Source organism: Mus pahari, chromosome 20 (genome assembly GCF_900095145.1).
Source record: "Mus pahari chromosome 20, PAHARI_EIJ_v1.1, whole genome shotgun sequence".
In the NCBI taxonomy this organism is placed as follows: Eukaryota; Metazoa; Chordata; class Mammalia; order Rodentia; family Muridae; genus Mus; species Mus pahari.
In genome coordinates this window covers 12,013,030-12,031,446 of record NC_034609.1, presented here as the reverse complement: position 1 = coordinate 12,031,446, position 18,417 = coordinate 12,013,030, and the positions used below count along the sequence as shown (strand labels likewise).

At 51.7% G+C, this 18,417-nt stretch overlaps 1 protein-coding gene across 3 annotated transcripts in view; it reads left to right on the top strand.

Annotated features, from left to right (window-relative positions):
• Znf423 (zinc finger protein 423) overlaps nucleotides 1–18,417 on the top strand; it is a 301,081-nt gene that overhangs the window by 270,906 nt on the left and 11,758 nt on the right. For all 3 annotated transcript variants that reach the window (XM_021220031.1, XM_029532533.1, XM_029532534.1), the window contains 2 exons: nucleotides 4,527–4,658; nucleotides 6,081–6,196. In XM_021220031.1, the coding sequence (XP_021075690.1) occupies nucleotides 4,527–4,658; nucleotides 6,081–6,196 (248 nt within the window). The remainder of the gene's footprint in view (nucleotides 1–4,526; nucleotides 4,659–6,080; nucleotides 6,197–18,417) is intronic.

Genomic DNA, 18,417 nt, shown 5'->3' with positions numbered 1-18,417 from the left:
AGTTACACAAGTGTGCACAGCAAAATGATGTTGGCCCTGGTGCCCTAGACCAAGTGTTTCTGGGTCTGACTTCCGTGCCCTTTATCATCACTTCCTGATGTAAGTGACTAGTTGTGGCTCCTGTCGACACAAGGTAGCAGCCACCGATCCCCTTGCTAGAGAGGGACGGGCGTTAATGATAACGGAGTAGCTTCCCCAATGGAGTCTCTGCCATTAGATCCAGATCAGGCAATATGTCTGGAGTGGTCTGCTCAGCTCAGCGGGCTCCAAGAACAATGCCCTGTCCACTCCCTCCACAGCCTGCTGCTTCTCCCTCCCAGGCAGCAAATTATGGCCTCTGAGCGTGTGCTTGGCCTGCCTTTGACATCAGCGGGACCCACTGGAGTCTCACCTTCAGGGTTCTGAATCGGCTCTTTCTCCTCCTAGCTTCCCCCAAGACCTGTATGGAAATAAGTATGTGTCTGCCAGGGATCAAATGCTTTTGGAGACAAAAGTCGTTGCTGAGGACATTACAGGGAGCTATCATCTCCACACGATGCTCTTCCACAAAGCCTTCAGCTCTTCTTTTGGGTGACACAGTTTCAGCCTGAAAGGTTCCAGTGAGCTGACTTGGTTTTAAGCAAAAGCACATCCTATTTTTTTTTTTTTTTTTTTTTTGAGAAATGGAGTGTAAAATTAACACTTATTATTCCAGAGCAGAGGAGGGGAAAAAGGAAAACAGAGGATCTGGAAACTTCCTTCTTGCTGCCTTGATTAGCTGGCATGTTGTGTCTGTCTTTCTTTCTTTCTTTCTTTCTTTCTTTCTTTCTTTCTTTCTTTCTTTCTTTCTTTCTTTGTATGTATGCATGTATGTTTATATGTATGTCTGTCTTAGAGACAGGCTCTTGATATGTAGCCCTGGCTGGCCTTGAATTCAGTATGTAGCCCAGGGTGGCCTTGACCTCATAAACCGTCCTCCTGAGAGCTGGAATTCAGGTGTATACCACCCGGCCTCGGCTTATTTTTCACTTTTTAAAATATCGCACTAAATCAATAGATTTCCCGTGCCAGCATGACTCACGGGGAGCAGGAGGCAGATCTGAATTTCAGGGCGAGATCTGCATTTCACTTTACAAACGAGCAAGGCTGTGTAACTCACTTGAGGTGTGCAGGTCTCTCTTATGGATGCCTGTCATGTGCTATAAAAAATAAATAAATAGGAAAATAAATACTACACAGAGAAACGAAATAAAAAAAAAAAAAAAAAAAAAAAAAAAAAAGAATAGAAAGGATTGTGAGTCTTAACTCACAAAGTCCCCCAGCTCCCACACTGGGGCAGAGAGGCCCGGGGAGCTCCCAGACAGCTTTGTCATTCTGCTCTGAGGTGTGGCAAGCACCGTGCAATCTTATATAACTCAGAAAAGTGATTCTCAGAGGATGTCGCTGGCTTGGGACAGGAGAGGATGTTGGAACCTCGGGGTGAAAGCGATGGCGGCAGGGTGTACTGGGCTTGCCGACAGTGTGGGTCATATACACCACGCATGCGTGCGTGCACACACACACACACACACACACACACACACACACACACACGCCAGCCAGCAACGTTTGTCACACTAACTAGGACAGTCCCTCACTGCCTCCTGGCCCTCCCCCGTTTCCGGGCTGCCTTTCTAGGCAGAGGTGCACTTGATGGGTACCCCAGGGAGTGCAGCCCACCCTGCCATAAGGAGGAGCCCGATCTGTGAAGACTGGCAAATCAAAGGCCAAGCTGAGGGAAAGACGTTCCTAGGTCTGTAGGAGCCCCTAGGCCCTTTGTTGTCCCTTCAGACTTGGACTTTCTGTGTGTGTGTTCTATCCCTCCGCCCCCTTCCCCAGGTCTGACTCTTTTAAGCACTTGGGAGAGATAGAGGAAAGGGTCCCAGACAGGCAGTTGTCTGTCTGCTGGGCTTTTGATCTAATTAGCCCGGAACCTCACTTTGACACAGGTTTGGGCTGTGATTTGTCAGCCGTTTAGGCCCCCGCAAGCGGGCTGGCGGCTCAGGGCCGCCTGACTGTGCACATATTTATGAACGCGGGCGCTGGGCGGAGCTGCCTCCGTGAGTCAGAGGGGAGAAGCTGATGAATTGCTCGGCGCTCATGGATCGGAAAGTGACTGTCAGACATGATTTCTCTGATTTATAAGTTGCAGGAGCCCCGTCTTTGTCCTCTCAGTGTTTGTATATCAGACAGCACAGCCCCCATTCACAGCCAAGTGCTGAAAGGGCTGTCTGGAGTCAGAGCAGTCAGCCATTCCTCATCCCTGCCGCAGAGCCAGCTCTAGCCAGACGTCGGCAGAGCCCCAGCTGGACACCTCTTCTCAGGACTGCTTCTGAGAAGCCCCGCTATAGGTGGCCTGTGCTTTGGGAGCTGCAAGACAGCAAGGCAGCATCCTTGCCCGCCTGCAGCTGCGGTGGTGCTGGGACTGGAGCGGTGAGAGGCAGCTTGTGGATGAGGTGGGGGTGGGAGCGGGAGCGAGCCACACACGTGTGACTGGGCTTTGTATCCTGCACAGAGCAACACCCCAATCTTAGTGAGTGACCTCATTCTCTGAACCCGTTTCTTCTTCCTGGAAATCCCATTTCCTAGTCAGCAGTACTGCTTCTAAGACTGCTGTTGTAAACCTCGTTTTTTTTTTTTTTTTTTTAACCTCTGCCTCAGTTGCATCGGGGAGCATCCGCATTGCAACAGGAAAGCCACACAGGAGGGTGGTTCTCATCCCGTCCTGCACGCACGCACTCATCCCATGCACCAGCCTCTGAGAAGCATTGTTGGTGTAATGGGGAGGAGTGCGGGGCATGTTGGGGGGTCTTTAGAGGCAGCCCCCATACTGGAAGTCATCTCTAATTACAATGAGCGTCTCCCATGGGAAGTGGAGGAGGTGTGCAGGGCCTTTGTGGCGAGCGTGTTGAGCCTGCCCCATGTCCCCAAACTTGTCAATGAGTCTTTTTTTCCACCAGTGTAAAGGGAAGATCTGCCCGCATTTCTGCCGGGTGCACGTGGCCTAGTTGCTGGGGCTCTAGGGACATGACAAAAACCCGGCAGATTCCAGCCACTGGGCTATGTGGGGCAGGCCCACCTGCACATAGAGTGTGCGATTCAGCAGTGGGGGTGCCTGGCGTGTGGGGGATGAGCTGGGCCAGGGAATGAGAGCCTGCTGTCCCAGCATTCCTGCCAGGGCCTGGGGACCCAGGGACTCGCCAGGAGGCTCAGCCCATCTGTGTCTGTGGCTTGCCACCAGCAGAGCCCCTCTGCTACCTAATTCTTGCCTTTGAGGGCAAATCAAAGCACCTGGCACCTTTGGTGAGCCCGCTTCCCAGGGGAGCCAAGGGGAGGGCTGTGTCCTTGGCTGTCCCAGATTGCATTTTTTTTTTTTTTTGCCAAAACAGCCATGCACAGCAGTAAGCACTAATTGAGCACTTGCTGTGTGCTGTATCCTGCTTTATATGAGTTAACTCATTAATTCGCATCTTGACCGTAAGAGGAAGGATTCCACTGAGTGCTTCTGAGAGAGGACACCTACTCTGGCTGACGGGGCACTCAAGTAAGGGGGTGCCCACACCTTCTCTGACCGTGGGCTGGAATCATGAGGCTCCCCCCGTCACAGAGGAGGAACACCGACTCAGGCTGTCTACATTCTACAGTGTGCAGCTTGGGGAGGGGAGGGGAGGCAGAATTTGAACTCAGATCTTGATTCTGGCAAGGTCGTTGGACCTCAAACCCAGCAAGTGAGTAGACATGGTCCTTGGATCATTCTGCTCTCCGGGCACCATTGAGTGAAGGCTCAGGTGTTGAAGCAGTTCCCGGGTGGGGACGTTTGTTCCAGTAGGAAGCTGATCAAAGAGTCCGCCCTTCTCTGTGACTCAGCCTAGGCAAATGTTCCCACAAGGGACAGTTTGCTCGGTACAACTTCCTCTAGGGTCTTACCAAGCTACTTCTCCACCTTCTCCCACCCAGCCCTTCTCTGGCCACTCCCTTCTAGAGCAACCCTCATACCCAGCTCACCAGTTAGTTGATTGATGCTCCATGCCATCCCCATCCCCATCCCCACTGGAGTGAGGGAAAGACGTTATCCATTCCGTTCTCCAAAGAATGCCTAGCTCATTTAGGCCAGTTCCTGGCATATCACGCACGCCATGAATATTCAATTGGATTTTTAAAAGGCCCCCAGCTACTCCCTTTAACCATCTAGTACGAAGTATGGCCCCCTTTCCACGGGCTCTCAGAACTCAAGCTGTCGAACATGGCTTGTGACCAGAAGGAGAAACCCAAAACCAGCTGCTGCAAGCTCCAGAGCTAGGCCGTCCAGAGCAGAGCTGCAACTCGTGTCTGTGGTTCCCTGAATCAGCTTCGGTTCCAGTGGTCAGGGATGCCCTGGTGCAGGGTGACCCGCAGCTGGTGCGGGTGTATGTTAGGGATAGTGTGAGGTGTTCTGGGACTGACACGGGGTGTGTTAGCTCTGGGCGCTCCTGCGTGAGCATCACTGAAGTTGTCACTTTCCTTTGCAGAGGAAGGCATTAACCATGAGTGTAAACTGTGCAACCAGATGTTCGACTCCCCAGCCAAGCTCCTCTGCCACCTCATTGAGCACAGCTTCGAGGGCATGGGTGGTACCTTCAAGTGCCCGGTCTGCTTCACAGGTAAGGTACCCATGCGGGCATGGCAAGAATGCATGGGGGTGAGAGGAGCCTGCCCTGTATCGCGGCTGTATTACCCTGCTTTTCAGCCTCCATCCATCCCCTTTGAAGTCCTGTCTCCCATCATGCAAAGCTGTTCCATAGCCTGCCTTTCCCTTCCTTTTGGGTCACCTTGGGTGACACTCTTCCTGTCCCTCCTTCTATTGTGCCTGAGCAAATGCTCACTCCTGTCACAGCTTCTCTCTTGCCGCCTGCCCTTCCTGGGATCCTCCATGCTCCACGGAGTCATGAGCTCCATCCAGCATCAGTGGGACGGCTCTGTACACTCCCCTCGCCCTACCCACTTCCAGCCTTTGAGCTCCCTGTCCCAGCCAGGCTTCCGCCAAGCAGCTTGAGGGCAGCTTTGTTGGCCAGGTCTCCAGCCCCTAGGCTGGCTGCCAGCCCCAGCAAGTGAGTGAGTGGCTGTCCCGGCCCGAGGCGTATCTCGGGGGCTTTGCTGGCCCCCTCCTGTTGCCCAGATGGCAGCCGGTGTGCACAAGGAGCCGGGCTCTCCCGGCCTCCCCGACATCTGCTGTCTACCTCTGTGGGAAGCCCACCCCAGGGAGGGTGCCTGGCAGGAGACTATCTCTGAAGTGCTTGCCTCCCAGACATACAGCTGCTTTGGGTCACCTCCTGGATGTGCCCAGGGCTGGGCTGTCATGGGGACTGCTGTCACGGGGAGAGGAAGCCAGTGCTATGACCTGCTCATGACACACATGTGTATGCACATGTCTCTGGGGTCCCAGCCTCCCCGAAACACCCACCCTGGTCCTTCCCCTCCCTCCCCCAATTCAGGATCCCCTGCCCATCTGTTAGCATCACATGCAAGGATGCAGACAGTATCCCTGACGACAGGAGCACTGATTCATATCATTGACTAACCTCTTGGTACCAGGCACTGTGCTGTGCTGACCTAATTCCAGTCTTGTCTCTGCAACCCACTTGCAGTGGGATCTTGGGCAAGTCATTTAATGTTGATTTTCTTCTGTCAGATGGGGTAACGGCAGTGACTGCCTTGCAGTGTGAAGGCATTTGGCTGGTGGAGGGTACTTTCCCTGCCTAACCATGCGCTACTTGATTTTTTTTAAAAACACCTTGCTTATATTTACATATATGATCCTCCTAGGCATCCAGCGAGGTGTTTACTATAATGAACTGCAGTGTTTGTATCTCCAAAAGCTCAGAGAGCTTAACTGTCTGTCCCAAGGTTGCACAGCTGCTGTGGGGCGGGGCTTAGTTTATCCAGTTCATAGACCTCTGATAGGGACTACGCTCGCAGCAGCAGCAGTCCTTAGCCAATCACGCCTGTGCCTGGGTGATCCTTACTTGGGGGAAGTGGTGGGGTTGAGGCAGGCTGGCCTCTAACTGCCATGTCTGTGTGTCCAGTCTTCGTCCAGGCCAACAAGCTGCAACAGCATATCTTCGCCGTTCATGGGCAGGAGGACAAAATCTACGACTGCTCGCAGTGCCCACAGAAGTTTTTCTTCCAGACAGAGTTGCAGGTGAGTGTGTCAGCCCCCATGCACCGGTGGCTACACTCTCTGCTGGCTGGCATTGTGTGTACTGGCCTGCGCATTCCTGGGAAAACCCACAGGAGGGGGCTGAGCCTATGAGCAGGAGACTCTAGCTCATACCCACCCTGCTTCCTGGTGGATCCTTCCTTCGGCTCCCCACTCAGATCATCCAGTAGTTTTTGGCTGGGTTTGGCTTTGTGCCTGCTGGCCTGTGTGGCCCACACAGCCTGAATCCAGCTCTTCCCAGATAATTGGAATATAAGACATAGTAGATGTCTTTTGGTTCCAGCTCAGAGGAAAGGCAGTCGGTACTGAGGTCAGTGTGGGCCTCAGGTTGCCACAGGGGTCTGTCTCCACCAGTTTTCTTGATCCTTCCAAGGGATCCTCATGCAGGGGACCACTGGATAGACATCTGCAGCCCTGCCCTCCAGTCCCATAGGGCTCTTTCTCTTCTTACTTGGTACTGATTTTCTGAAGATCTGGATCTGGATCCAGAGCTTTCTGTTGTACTGGCATTGCCAGGGAATTCTTAACAATGAAGAGTCCACATGCCCACTAAGACACACCCTTCGTGCTCACACAAAGGTCACGCCTTGTAATAGCATCGCTACATAAGGGAGAGTTCCTCCCACCCATGCAGCATCACTGACACTGGCAGTGCATGCACAGAGGGATGGCAGACACACACAGTTCAGCATTGCAATCCCAGAGACCACACTCCCGTTTACTGGAACCAAGCCACACAGATGCTCAGAAGCGCTGCCCACCGGGAAGCCACGGCTCCCAGCCACAGTGGGGAGGGGAGGTTGCAGCAGCGGTATTCTTGAGATTACCGTAGCTAGGAACAAAGGCTTATGTGTCGTTCCTGTGGCAGATCCAGGCAGAGTTCGTGATATTCAGTGACCTGTGCCCACAGAGGGTCCATGCCTATCTATGTTTCCATGGTCACCATGCAGGGAGGGGAAGGAAGGAGGGAGGAGAGATGAGCGAGCGTATCAGCTCTTCCAGCATCCACTGGGAAGAGATGCAGTCATCTTCTCCCACACAAGGTCCTTAGAGCAAGCCACATGCCATCCCTCCATGCTGGGCTTCCTAGGGGTGGGAAGGAGCCTCAGGGTCTGCATGCACAGGTTGGGAAGTTGAGGCTGCTCATTGTATCCCCACCCTCTGCCAGGAAGCGCGAGGCGGGGAGCTGGCATGTGACAAGATCCCCACAGATACATCATGTATCTTCACAGGGTGCATTAACCTGCAGGGCAGCCCTCAACTCACACCTGGGCAGTGCTGTGCCTACACCCAGTGGCCTTCCAGCCACCCTGCATGAGGCTGACAGTCACCCATCCCTTTCCTGGCCATAGCAGTGCCTGGTGCAGGCGGGCTGGGCCTTCTGCAGGCTATACCTCACCCCATCTCCATAGTTGCTGAAAATGGGCCCAGGAAGGGTACAGAGGGGATCTGCCATCTGCTGCCTGGGTCTTGATTGAGCTCAGCTCTGGCTTGGAGGTTTCTTTGCTTTGGGGCAAGCCCTCTAGCTCCCGTATATCCTTACATTGCTCACGGCCTTCAATCTCTCTCCAGCATGGATGGGTTAGGCATTGAGTTAAACAGAACAGGCCAGAGAGGGGGCTCCACTTCCAGGAGAGCATCATAAGTGCGGGGCTCAGGAGTCTAGTGAGTCTTTGCTCTCTGTGCTGAGGACAGTGAGGGAGGAGCCAGTACCCAGGGCCAGAGCACTAAGCCAGCTCCCATTGGGCTGTGTGGGTCGCTGCCTTGCCTGCCTGGTGGCACGCGCCCTTTCTCCCACCTGCCTTACTTATGTGACCCATTGATCAGAGGAGACCAGGGTCACCCGAGGGATGAAGCAACAGGACAGACTGCTTAGAAACACCCTCGTGTGTATAGATAGACCACTGTTGGTGTGTTAAATCAGTTTCCTTACAGGCTGCCTCTCTCGCGACTGGCTTTGCCTTCTTCCCTTGTCCCGGACACCATGGTGGGGAACAACTGGTCTCTTCTTGTTGGCTTTAAGATGTCTCCCCGGGGACTTGGGAGATATGGGTCAGTGGGTAAAGTGCTTGTTGCGCCATATGTGTGAAGCTCTGAGTTACAATTCCCCAAGCTCTTGTAAAGCCAAGTGCTACAGCGCGTACCTGTAATCCTGTTGGCCTCTGCCGTGAGATGGGAGAATCCCTGGAAGCTCAGGGGAGAGCCAGCCTGGTGTACACAGCCGTGGGAGGGCTAGCCTGGTGTATGCAACGATACTCAATGAAGAGACCCTATCTATCTCAATGTGAAGGGTGAGGACAGATACCCAGGGTTGCCCTCTGACCTTTACACATGCACATGAGCCATGGCATGCATGCTCGCTCTCTGTCTGTCTCTGTCTCTGTCTCTGTCTCTATCTCTGTCTCTCTCTCTCTCTCTCTCTCTCTCTCTCTCTCACACACACACACACACACACACACACATCAATGTGGAGGGAGAGAGGTACATAATAAGCAAACAAACAAACACGTTCCTCTCTGAAAGAAGAGGCTCTCCAATCCTGTTTCTCTGACATGAGCAAGACAGCATAGGGACTGGTTTGACTTCCTGAATGTACCAGTATTGAGAAACTAGGCTAAGACAACTGTGCCTCACTTTGCCTCTGCCTAACCTTGGGCTATGGACCGAGCCCAGAGCAACCGAGCCTGTAATCCTATTATTTAGGTGGTTGAGGTCGGAAGATCAAAAGCCCAAGCCCAACCCAGGCAACTTAGACCTTGCCTTAAAATAAAGGGAACTTAAAGGCCGAGGGTGTAGCTCAGTGGTACAGGGTTTCCTAGCATGCACAGGCCCTGGGACCCATCTCCAGCCCTACTGAAAAGGAAAACCCTAGAAGCCACCAGTTCCCTGGTCACCCCGATAACCTTTGAATGGGATCCTCAAGTAAAAGAACCTCACTAAATTATAGCCTTAACAAGCCACTATTTTCTGTGATTAATTATTTTAATTACAGACCGTTTAAATGGGAAGTGCAACAACACTAAATCTATGCAAATAATGGCTTTTGTTAAGGAACTTGAATAGCAATTTTCTGGGTTTGAGGAGGGTTTTCAGGCCCCACGATTTCCCTGCCATCAATTGAAGCTGGTCTGGGTTGTCTTGTTTGCATGGAGAAAACAATGCTGAGGGTTCTCCTGGGTGCTGCGGAAGGGCAGGGAGGTCAGCCGGGCACCTGCCCTTGCTGGGCCTTAAGTACCTTACCTACCATGTGTCGTACAGTGTTGAGTCAGGAAGCCGTATGAAGCTCGCGTTGGTCGGCACATTCACTGTGACCTAAGAGGGCTTGGGGAGGTGTACAGCCTAGGATTGAGTTTATTCCTGCTCTGCAGAGTTCTGCTGTGGACAGAGGGATGACTAGATCAGAAGCCTTCGGGGCCTCTTCTATGTCTGCCTCTAAAGAGTGGATGCGGTAAAGGCAGCACAGTTGCCAGAATGAGGGAGATGCAAGTCTTATTTAAACCTGAGTTCATCTGTGAGATTGATTCAAGGGAATCTGGATATAAAACAATGTGAGCTTATGCATGACTAATGTCACGAGCAGGAACTAACATTGTTGCTCATTTGGTGCTTGTGTATAGGGCCAATGTACACCCAGTACCTAGTATAGGGTTAAAGCTCAGATAGTGAGCTGCCAGGATTCTGTAGCAGAGAGCTGTGCGTGCAAAGAGCCTATGGCCGGCACGAGTAGGTATATAGCTGGAGCAAAGACCAGGGACTGATGGGCAGGAAGAAGCAGATGGAACTCGATCCCAGCAACATCTGTAGGGCCGTGGAGATTCAGCCTGATTTCCATTGTGGTAGGAACTCGAGCAGGAGGGAAGGTTGATTTACATCCGAAATTCAAAGTTTGGAACTACGCTTTGGGAAGACGCTATTGAGTGAGCCAGCAGGAAGAGGTTCCTTCCCATCACATGCCCAGTCAAGGTTTGTGTACACGTGTAGTGAATTCTAAAACTCAACAAAATGAGCAAAAAGTTTTGACAGGCATACCTCCCAGAGAAGATGAGTGTCAGTTGTGACAGGAAAGAGCAGAGAAAGCCACAGAGTGATGCCATCCACAGCACCGGAGTGGCTAAAGCCAGGCAAATGCAGAAAGCTGAGCCTGTCTGGGGCCAGGGCACCGAAAGCCTGGAAAGCTCGGGCATCCTGTCGAGGTTGGTCACCACGGCAGAGCCTCATGACAAAAAGAAAGTTAAGCGCATAGCAGCCATTACCCATAACCCAACCCAGGGCATTTGTACACAGAGAGGGGAGTTGACACCCACATGCCTATGCCGGCAGTGACCCCTCAGAAGAAGGCCCCATTCACTCCCGGTGAGAGGGTGACACTTGCTGAACAGTGTCTAGAGATACTGAAAGGAGCCAGAAGGATTTCCCGTGCCAAGCAGGAAGGTTAGACTCAGAAGGACCCGCCATGTGCATTCTGATATGACATTTTAGGAAAAGCAAAAATGTTTCAGTTCAGAAAGCAGACCACGGTGTCATTGCCTGCAGGTGGGCCAACAACAGGAGGGATCAAGCAGGACTTGTGAAACATCCTCCAGGTAACACCCTGAGCACCTGGGTCCTCAGGCCTCATGTTGGCCTCAGGGACCCAGGCTGACCTCGGGAGAGTTTCCAGGAAGTCCATTGTCCCCCAAGTGTTTGCAACTCTGGGGTGAAGAGCCTTCCCAGTGTGCTTCATGGGCCCCAAGCTTTGAGAGAAGGCATGGAGTTTAATCATGGCTACTCCTGATTCCCTCCTCTGTGAAGAGCTAATGTGTCCGGGGGACTGACCATGTAGTGATGTCCATAGCTTCTGGAAGCCATAAGGAGATGACATTGGGTTCCTGGTGTCCTGTCCCCAGAAGCCAAGTGTCACTAAATGTGTTGGGGCTCCATCTTCTCTGCAACTGTCCTGTCCTTTCTTTGTGACCATACTGTACAGCCCGTGGTTGTTGGCTTCTTTATCTGTGGCCAGGGAGTCTGGTCCTTCTCCACAGAAATGCCAGAAAGGCCCCTAGCACGTTGTGGGTCCAGGAGGGAACACGTGGTCAGTGGTATAGCCATTGTTTTCTGCAGTTTCCTTTTAAGCAATTTGAGTGTCTTATGGATTTGTAAAGTTCCCTCCCTCTAGGAGTTTTGGTTTTTTATTTTATTTTTTTAAAGATTTATTTATTTATTATATGTAAGTACACTGTAGCTTTCTTCAGACACTCCAGAAGAGGGCGTCAGATCTCATTACGGATGGTTGTGAGCCACCATGTGGTTGCTGGGATTTGATTTCAGGACCTTTGGAAGAGCATTCAGAGCTCTTACCCGCTGAGTCATCTTGCCAGTCCAAGTTTTATTTTCTGAGCTGGAGCAAAGCAGTGCCCAGAGAACTTCCGCCTGAGGCAACCGTGCTGGCCTGGATGCTGTCAGCACCAGACAGCCATGCTGGGACGTGAAGGAAAATGTTGAGATTAGTTGGGAGGCCCCAGGCCCCCCTGCCTCTGTGTCCTGTGACCCCGGCCTTTTCACTGGTTCAGGAGGGCAGGATGGAGATATGATTAGGGACTAAGACACTTGGATAATGCCAGGGTTGTTGGCCTTGTGTTTTTCAGCCGCAGGCCTCAGCAGATGAAGGCCTGGGGCCCTGTCGGCCCCTTGCCAGGGTAAGCCAACCTAAAGGAAGGGGCGGCAGACACCGCTTGCCCAGCCCAGCTGTCTCCACATCCCCTTGGGCACCTCTCTGTCCACCAACAGAGCATGGATGTCTGTCCTTCTCCCTCTTCAAGCTTTCTCTGCCTTCTGCTCTTCACCCAGGGATGCCCGGGCCAGGGCACTTCTACCTAGGCCTCCAGAGCTGGACTCTGAAGGCAAGCACATCCCTGAAGTGGAGTGAACATCAGGGCTGACATCCTCTTGCTTCATTTCTGCCACGGCCCCACCCTGTTTCTAGCGATTGGCATAGTTCATGTCAGCGCAGCCATGAAGATGGAACGACTGTCTCTGTGTACAGAAATGGAAACTGAGGCTCTGAGAGGTTTTGGGGGTGGGGTGGTCTGAGGTCACAAGTAAATGACAGAGTGCCAGAGCCCCATGCAAAACCCAGTCGTCTTTGCCACCGAGGCAAACAGAAACCCTCCAAAGTTTAAATAAATTGCCATTTATATGAGCTAATAGATTTAAATGAGGCCTGCAGTGCTGAACTATAAAAAGCCTTGTTGTCAGGGGACCCAGAAACTATTTTAGTAGTTGGGCCAAGCAGGTAGCAGGAGTGGCAGTAACAGGGGATGAAAAGGAAGTGCTCCTAGGTGAGCCAGGTGGAAAAGCTGCTGCTGCCCTGCTGAGAGCCAGGCCTGGCAGGCAGGCAGGCAGGCACTGGCTGGAGGCCTGCAGAGGAACCACAGGGTGGGTACCGTTGAGGCTGGGCTGCGGAGAAGAGGGGTTAGCTCCAGCCGTGGTGAATCCAGTGACCTCCTGCTTCTTGATGCTGTTTTTCCAACTTATTATGGTGCCCAGGACTTGTGTGGTCATGTCACAGTCGGGGTGGAGCCCTGTATCTGTCCTTTTCTCCCTAAGTAACTCTCTGGCATCTCTGAGCTAATGGGGAGAGCCTGCCCGAGCACTTGCAAGTTCCTGACATGCGCACTTGTGCACACAAACACACAGGCATCCACACAGGTGTCCTGTCCACACAGGCACAAACACTCCTCCTTGGTGGGCTGGGCAGGGTTAACTGTGGACCTGTTCCATGTCCTGGACTCTCAGGCCCTCAGTGACAAAGCGGGGGTGGGGTGGGGGCTGCAGGAAGTGATTCCAATTCTGAGCTGGCCCACGGCGGCCAAGCGGCCAGCACAGCACTGAGCAGGCCTGTTTAAAGGATTATTTCACGCTGTTTGCTTGTGTGTGCCTAATCATGCCGCTTCCAGCTAAATGATTACAATTGATTAAAAGCAGAGCTGGTGCTCTAACAAGCAACCCGGAGTACTCTGATGGTGAGAGCCCCGCCCTGCCAGGCTGGATCCTGGTGCCCAGCCAGGGGGAGGTGCCTGTGAGCCAGGGGTGTGGTCTGAGTTTTGCTGGGACCTTTCTTGCCCAGTCCCTCCCCCCATTTTCATTATACATTTATCACACACTCACAACCTGGTGACATTTCAGGGATCTCAGATGAAGCTGAGGCACAGGCAAGGACTTCATTCTCACAAGCAACATTCTATGGGAAGATATAGTAAGTCAGTGAATTCATGAATTGAATTATGACAGAGGTAGGGTGAAGGTGTGTGTGTGTGTGTGTGTGTGTGTCTGTGTGTGTGTGTCTGTGTGTGTGTCTGTGTGTGTGTCTGTGTGTCTGTGTGTGCATATGTGTGCAGGAAAAGTTCAGGCTGAACAATTGGATGGTGTAGTTTAGAAAGCATTACTTCTGTCTTAGTTATGGTTTTACTGCTGTGAAGAGACACCATGACCAAGGCAACTTTTATAAGGGACAACATTTAATTGGAGCTGGTTTGCGGGTTCAGAGGTTCAGTCGATTGTCATCAAGGTGGGAGCATGGCAGTGTCTAGGCAGGCATGGTGCTGGAGGAGCTGAGAGTTCTATATTTTGTTCTGAAGGCAAACAGGAGAAGACTGGCTTCCAGGCAGCTAGGAGGAGGGTCTCCAAGCCCACCCCACAGTGACACACTTCCTCCAACAAGGCCACACCTCCTAATAGTTCCACTCCCTGGGCCAAGCATATTCAAACCACCACACCATCCCAGACCTGAAGTGGAGACAGTCTGCGTGAGGCGGCTGCCCATCTTCCTGCTGGAACACCCTGCCTTTCTTCTGCTTCAACTCTGGTCAAGTGGCCCTATCTCTGGGATGCTCTTCCTTATCCTCCCTCTGGCCTTTCCCGTCCTTGGGTTAGCTTTAGACCCCCTTACCAATATGAGTTAGAAATAACCTGTATATTCCCGGTTTCCCATGCAAACGTGAGATTTTGGGGGATAAAGAGTTCTGCCATCCACCCACCCATGTATCCACTCATCAACCCACTTTCTAGTCATCTTCCTACCCAGCTCCTCTCTCTGTCCATCCTCTAGTCGATTTACCATCTGCCTATCCATGTATTGATCTCCCTATCATCCTTTCCTCCATCCATTCTTCCATCCTTCTTATTCCCTCACCACATATTCATCTTTCTATCTGCTTCACCCATCATCTACCTGTCCATCCGTTTATCTGCCTACCACATACCCACCTATCCATTAATTCATCCATGGATCCATTCATCTACTTTTCCTCCCTCCCTCTCTTCTTTTCTCCTTTCCTCTTTCCATCTACCTACCTATTACATATCCACCTACTCACTCATTCATCCATATATCCATCCATTCACTCACCCATCCATCCACCTACCATCCAACTTTCCATCCATCCATTCATCCATCCACCTATCCATCCATCTACCCTCTCATCCATCCATCCATCCACCTACCATCCAACTTTCCATCCATCCATTCATCCATCCACCTATCCATCCATCTACCCTCTCATCCATCCATCCATCCACCTACCATCCAACATTCCATCTATTCATCCATCCATCCATTCACCTATCCATCCCCTACTCATCTCCTACATGTCTACCCATCAACTCATCCTATGCACCTACCACATACTCATTTATTCACCCATTGTCCATCCACCAACCCACCTACCCCCATCCATCCATTAGCCTGTCTATCCACCCCATATCCACCTACTCCTTACCCATCCATTCACAATTCTTCCTTCTGCCCATGCATCCACCCACTGTACCACCCATCTATCAACTCACCCATCAATCCACATCCTACCTTCAACCTGTACACTCACCCACCATCTTTTCATTCATCCCTTGCTTTCTCCCATATATTTTACTGGATGCTTGAGCACTTGGAAAGTAGAAAGAGAATACAAGCAGGGAAAGAACAAAAAATGGCGGGGGAAGGGGTGGAATACAGTCTGCAGGTGCTCAGCCCACTGTCAGAACCCCTGGTCTTGATAAGATGGGTAATCGAGGAGCTGGTTTCCTTTTTTTCTTTGTGCTGCTGCTGTCAGATCAGCCAGATAATTATAACTAATAATAATTAAAAAGTAAAAGCGCTGTAGGCACACGCTTAGCGTTTGACTCTTTAGCTTTCTGTGAATAGCTTGACTTCCTCCACTCTGCTTTAAAGATGGCCCAGCTCTTGGAAACCTTACCACCAGAGAAGGCACAGTTTGGTCTTGGGTGGGACTGGGATATGGGATGCCCCAGTGGCTCCTGGGAGTTTAAATCTGTTGCTAGCACTGGAGTTGATCACTCATGAGGCCAGGAGCCCTGGGGCCTGAGAGCCAAGCTGGCTATTAGCCTCCTGGAACCACCCCTCTCTGAGGCTAGCAGAGACATTTCACCCTGCTGGGCACTGCCACCCCTTCTGTCAAGTACTGGTCCTGCTGCCTTGGGTGGTGGTTCTCGCGGATTGAGGCTTTGAAAGCCAGGGCTCTTGGGATAAGTATTAGTGAATTTCCAGCTAGGTCCTTGTTCTCACTAGGGCGGGAAGGACCTAGCATAGCCCATATCTGCCTATCCTTGCATTTGAATCCCAGCCTTTGAATGCTACCCTGGAGCCTCAGAAACTCAGGGATTACAGTTTCTTCCTTGTGGAATGTGGAGGGTCTGAAGGTAGTGTTGCCCTCAAAGGCTTGCGTACCGAGCCCTTAAGCACTGTCCAGTGTTAACTGTTATCCACATCCCAAACTTAGTCTGGGTGCCCTGGGACTAATAAATTCAGTCAGTTAGTGATACATGTATGCACTCAGTGTGACCTCAGTGTTTGCTGAGTACCTACTATGTGCCAGATGTGTACAGGCAATGGAGACACAAAGGCCTAGAGCTATGCACCTGCTGCAGGGAGGGGACAGTGCACTAGAAGGATCAGGCCTTTCTTTCATGTGTGTGGAGTGCAGGAGGTTCATACAGGATCACACCACTGCCTGGTCCCTCGGGCAAAACCTCACAGCTCTAATCTAAAGGTAGGAAACCTGAAGAGCTCTCAACTTCCAGTCTTTCTGCGAGCCAGTGTGATGTCATGAGAGTAAAACTTGAAGTGATATATTTTAGGTAGGAAATTATTTTAAATATTAGATAAATTTTCCTTCAGTGTGTACACAAAATACAAATGCATGGTGTGTGTAGAGTTGAGTCCCACCTACAAGGTAAACATTATACATGTGCAAATACTCCAAATTTAAAAACTCTAAAATATTAAACACTTCTTATATCAAGTATTTTGATTGAAAAATCTCCAAAAAGCCAAAATAGATTAATCAATTAGTTGATGAATAATCAGACAACTGCAGCCATAAAGGCAGCTGCGCAGCTAGGTCCCACAGGACTCTCTACAACACCTTAGATCTCTGCCCACAAGAGAGTGTGACCTCATCAGTGACCATCATTGTCATCCCTGGGCAGCTCCATGTACTGAGGGACGATGTGTAACAGTGCTGGGGACTGTATGTACAGGAACCCAAAGTGAACACCAGTCCCATCTTTAGGGAGCCCAAGCCATGGCTCTGTGTCTGTAATCTAGCCCAGTGGAATGCATACAGGCTGGGATCTGAGAGATAGCGCCTGCTAGCCCTTCCCAGGGTTACTCTCTGGCTCTCCTTGTCAAAGAGTTCACTCTAAGGTTGTGAGAACTGAGGTAGATTCCTTGGGATGCTGGGGTAAGAGGGTAGCCTTATCTCCCACAGATATCAGTTGTAAGGGTGGGCTTAGCACCAAGCCTAGCCACTGGGGCATGAGACTATGGCTGCTCCTGCAGCCCTAGGTGTGTAAGGATTTCTGAAACCCACAGAGGGGCAGTGGAAGAGTGGCTGGAGCCTGTGACCAGCTCTGCTTAGATGTCCTCTGGGCCCCAGGGCTTGGTCCAGCTAAGCAGTGAAACCTGGTGAGGCCCATGTGGGGGCTGGGGGCCTCCCCAGAGTCCCAGCATTGAGTAAAGATGGCATTCAGAGTGGATCTCAGGCTGCCTGTCAGAGCCTACCATTCATGCCCCGGGGCTGGGGCCAACCAACTTTCTGGGGCACCGTGCCATCATGACAGATGGGCATGGGGAGCTGCCAGGATCCTCGAGCCTGGGACCATTGTGTGTGCTCTGAGCCTAGCCCCTCGTCGGCGCCATTTCAGGCAGGACTAAATGCCTTCAGTTTCTTAGTAACAGTGACAATAACCAGTGACGGTGGGTGACATGTCGCTTCAGTGCTCACAGAGGGTTGCATACTACAAAGCTGGGCCCCACGTGGACAGAGAACAGGGTTTTTAATGCACAGGAAGGACATGGACAGGGCATGATTGTAAGGCTCTGAGCTTCTGATCATCAGGACCTAGGGTATAGGACCCCCCCTTAGAGAGAACACTACCTCTGCACAACAGGCTATTGAGACCCAGATCCCAGGAGGACATGATAGGGGGGGCAATGTGGGGGACAGAGTTGGTAATTAATGTTACCATTTCACTTTGACTCTGTTGAGATAGGCTACTATGTAGCCATAGCAGATAGGCTGCTGCTGTGTAACCAGTACTGCAAACTCTCATCCTCCTGCCTCAGCCTCCTGAGTGCTGGGCTTTGGTTGGGCTTTTGATGTCATGTCACACAACCTATAAGCGGGTGGAGTTGAACTTGCTTGGAGCCCCGATGGTGTGAGACAAGAATATGTGAGGATATCAGAAAGCCTCGCCCCCGCCCCCAGCCAAGCTCAGTGGGAAGCCTGTGCCCATTGTTGTCTCCCAATGCAACCTGCACAGTCGCCTCTACCATTTACATGTAGAAGACTGCGGCATCACTGGGCAGGGGTGGGGATGGAAACCCAGCCAGCATGGCTCCTGGGCCGGTCGCCATATCTCTGGAGTGCTTGGGCCACTCTTACTCAAACCACCTCTTCTTGGGAGTGTGGCTGGCTGTTTCCTGCCAGCAGGCTGGGCTCTGGTGTAGCAGGGGCCCTGGTTGAGCCCCCCCCCAACCCCCACCAGTAGAGAGAGGAGACCAGGGTGCTCTTGGTGGAAGCTTGGATTGCACTCTTCGATGCGGCAGGAACAATTACTAATGACATTTAGAAAGAAATTAATGATGAGAAATGCAAGTTGGCATTTCAGGAGCAGCAGTGAGCAGCCCCGTGAACACTCGGAGGAGC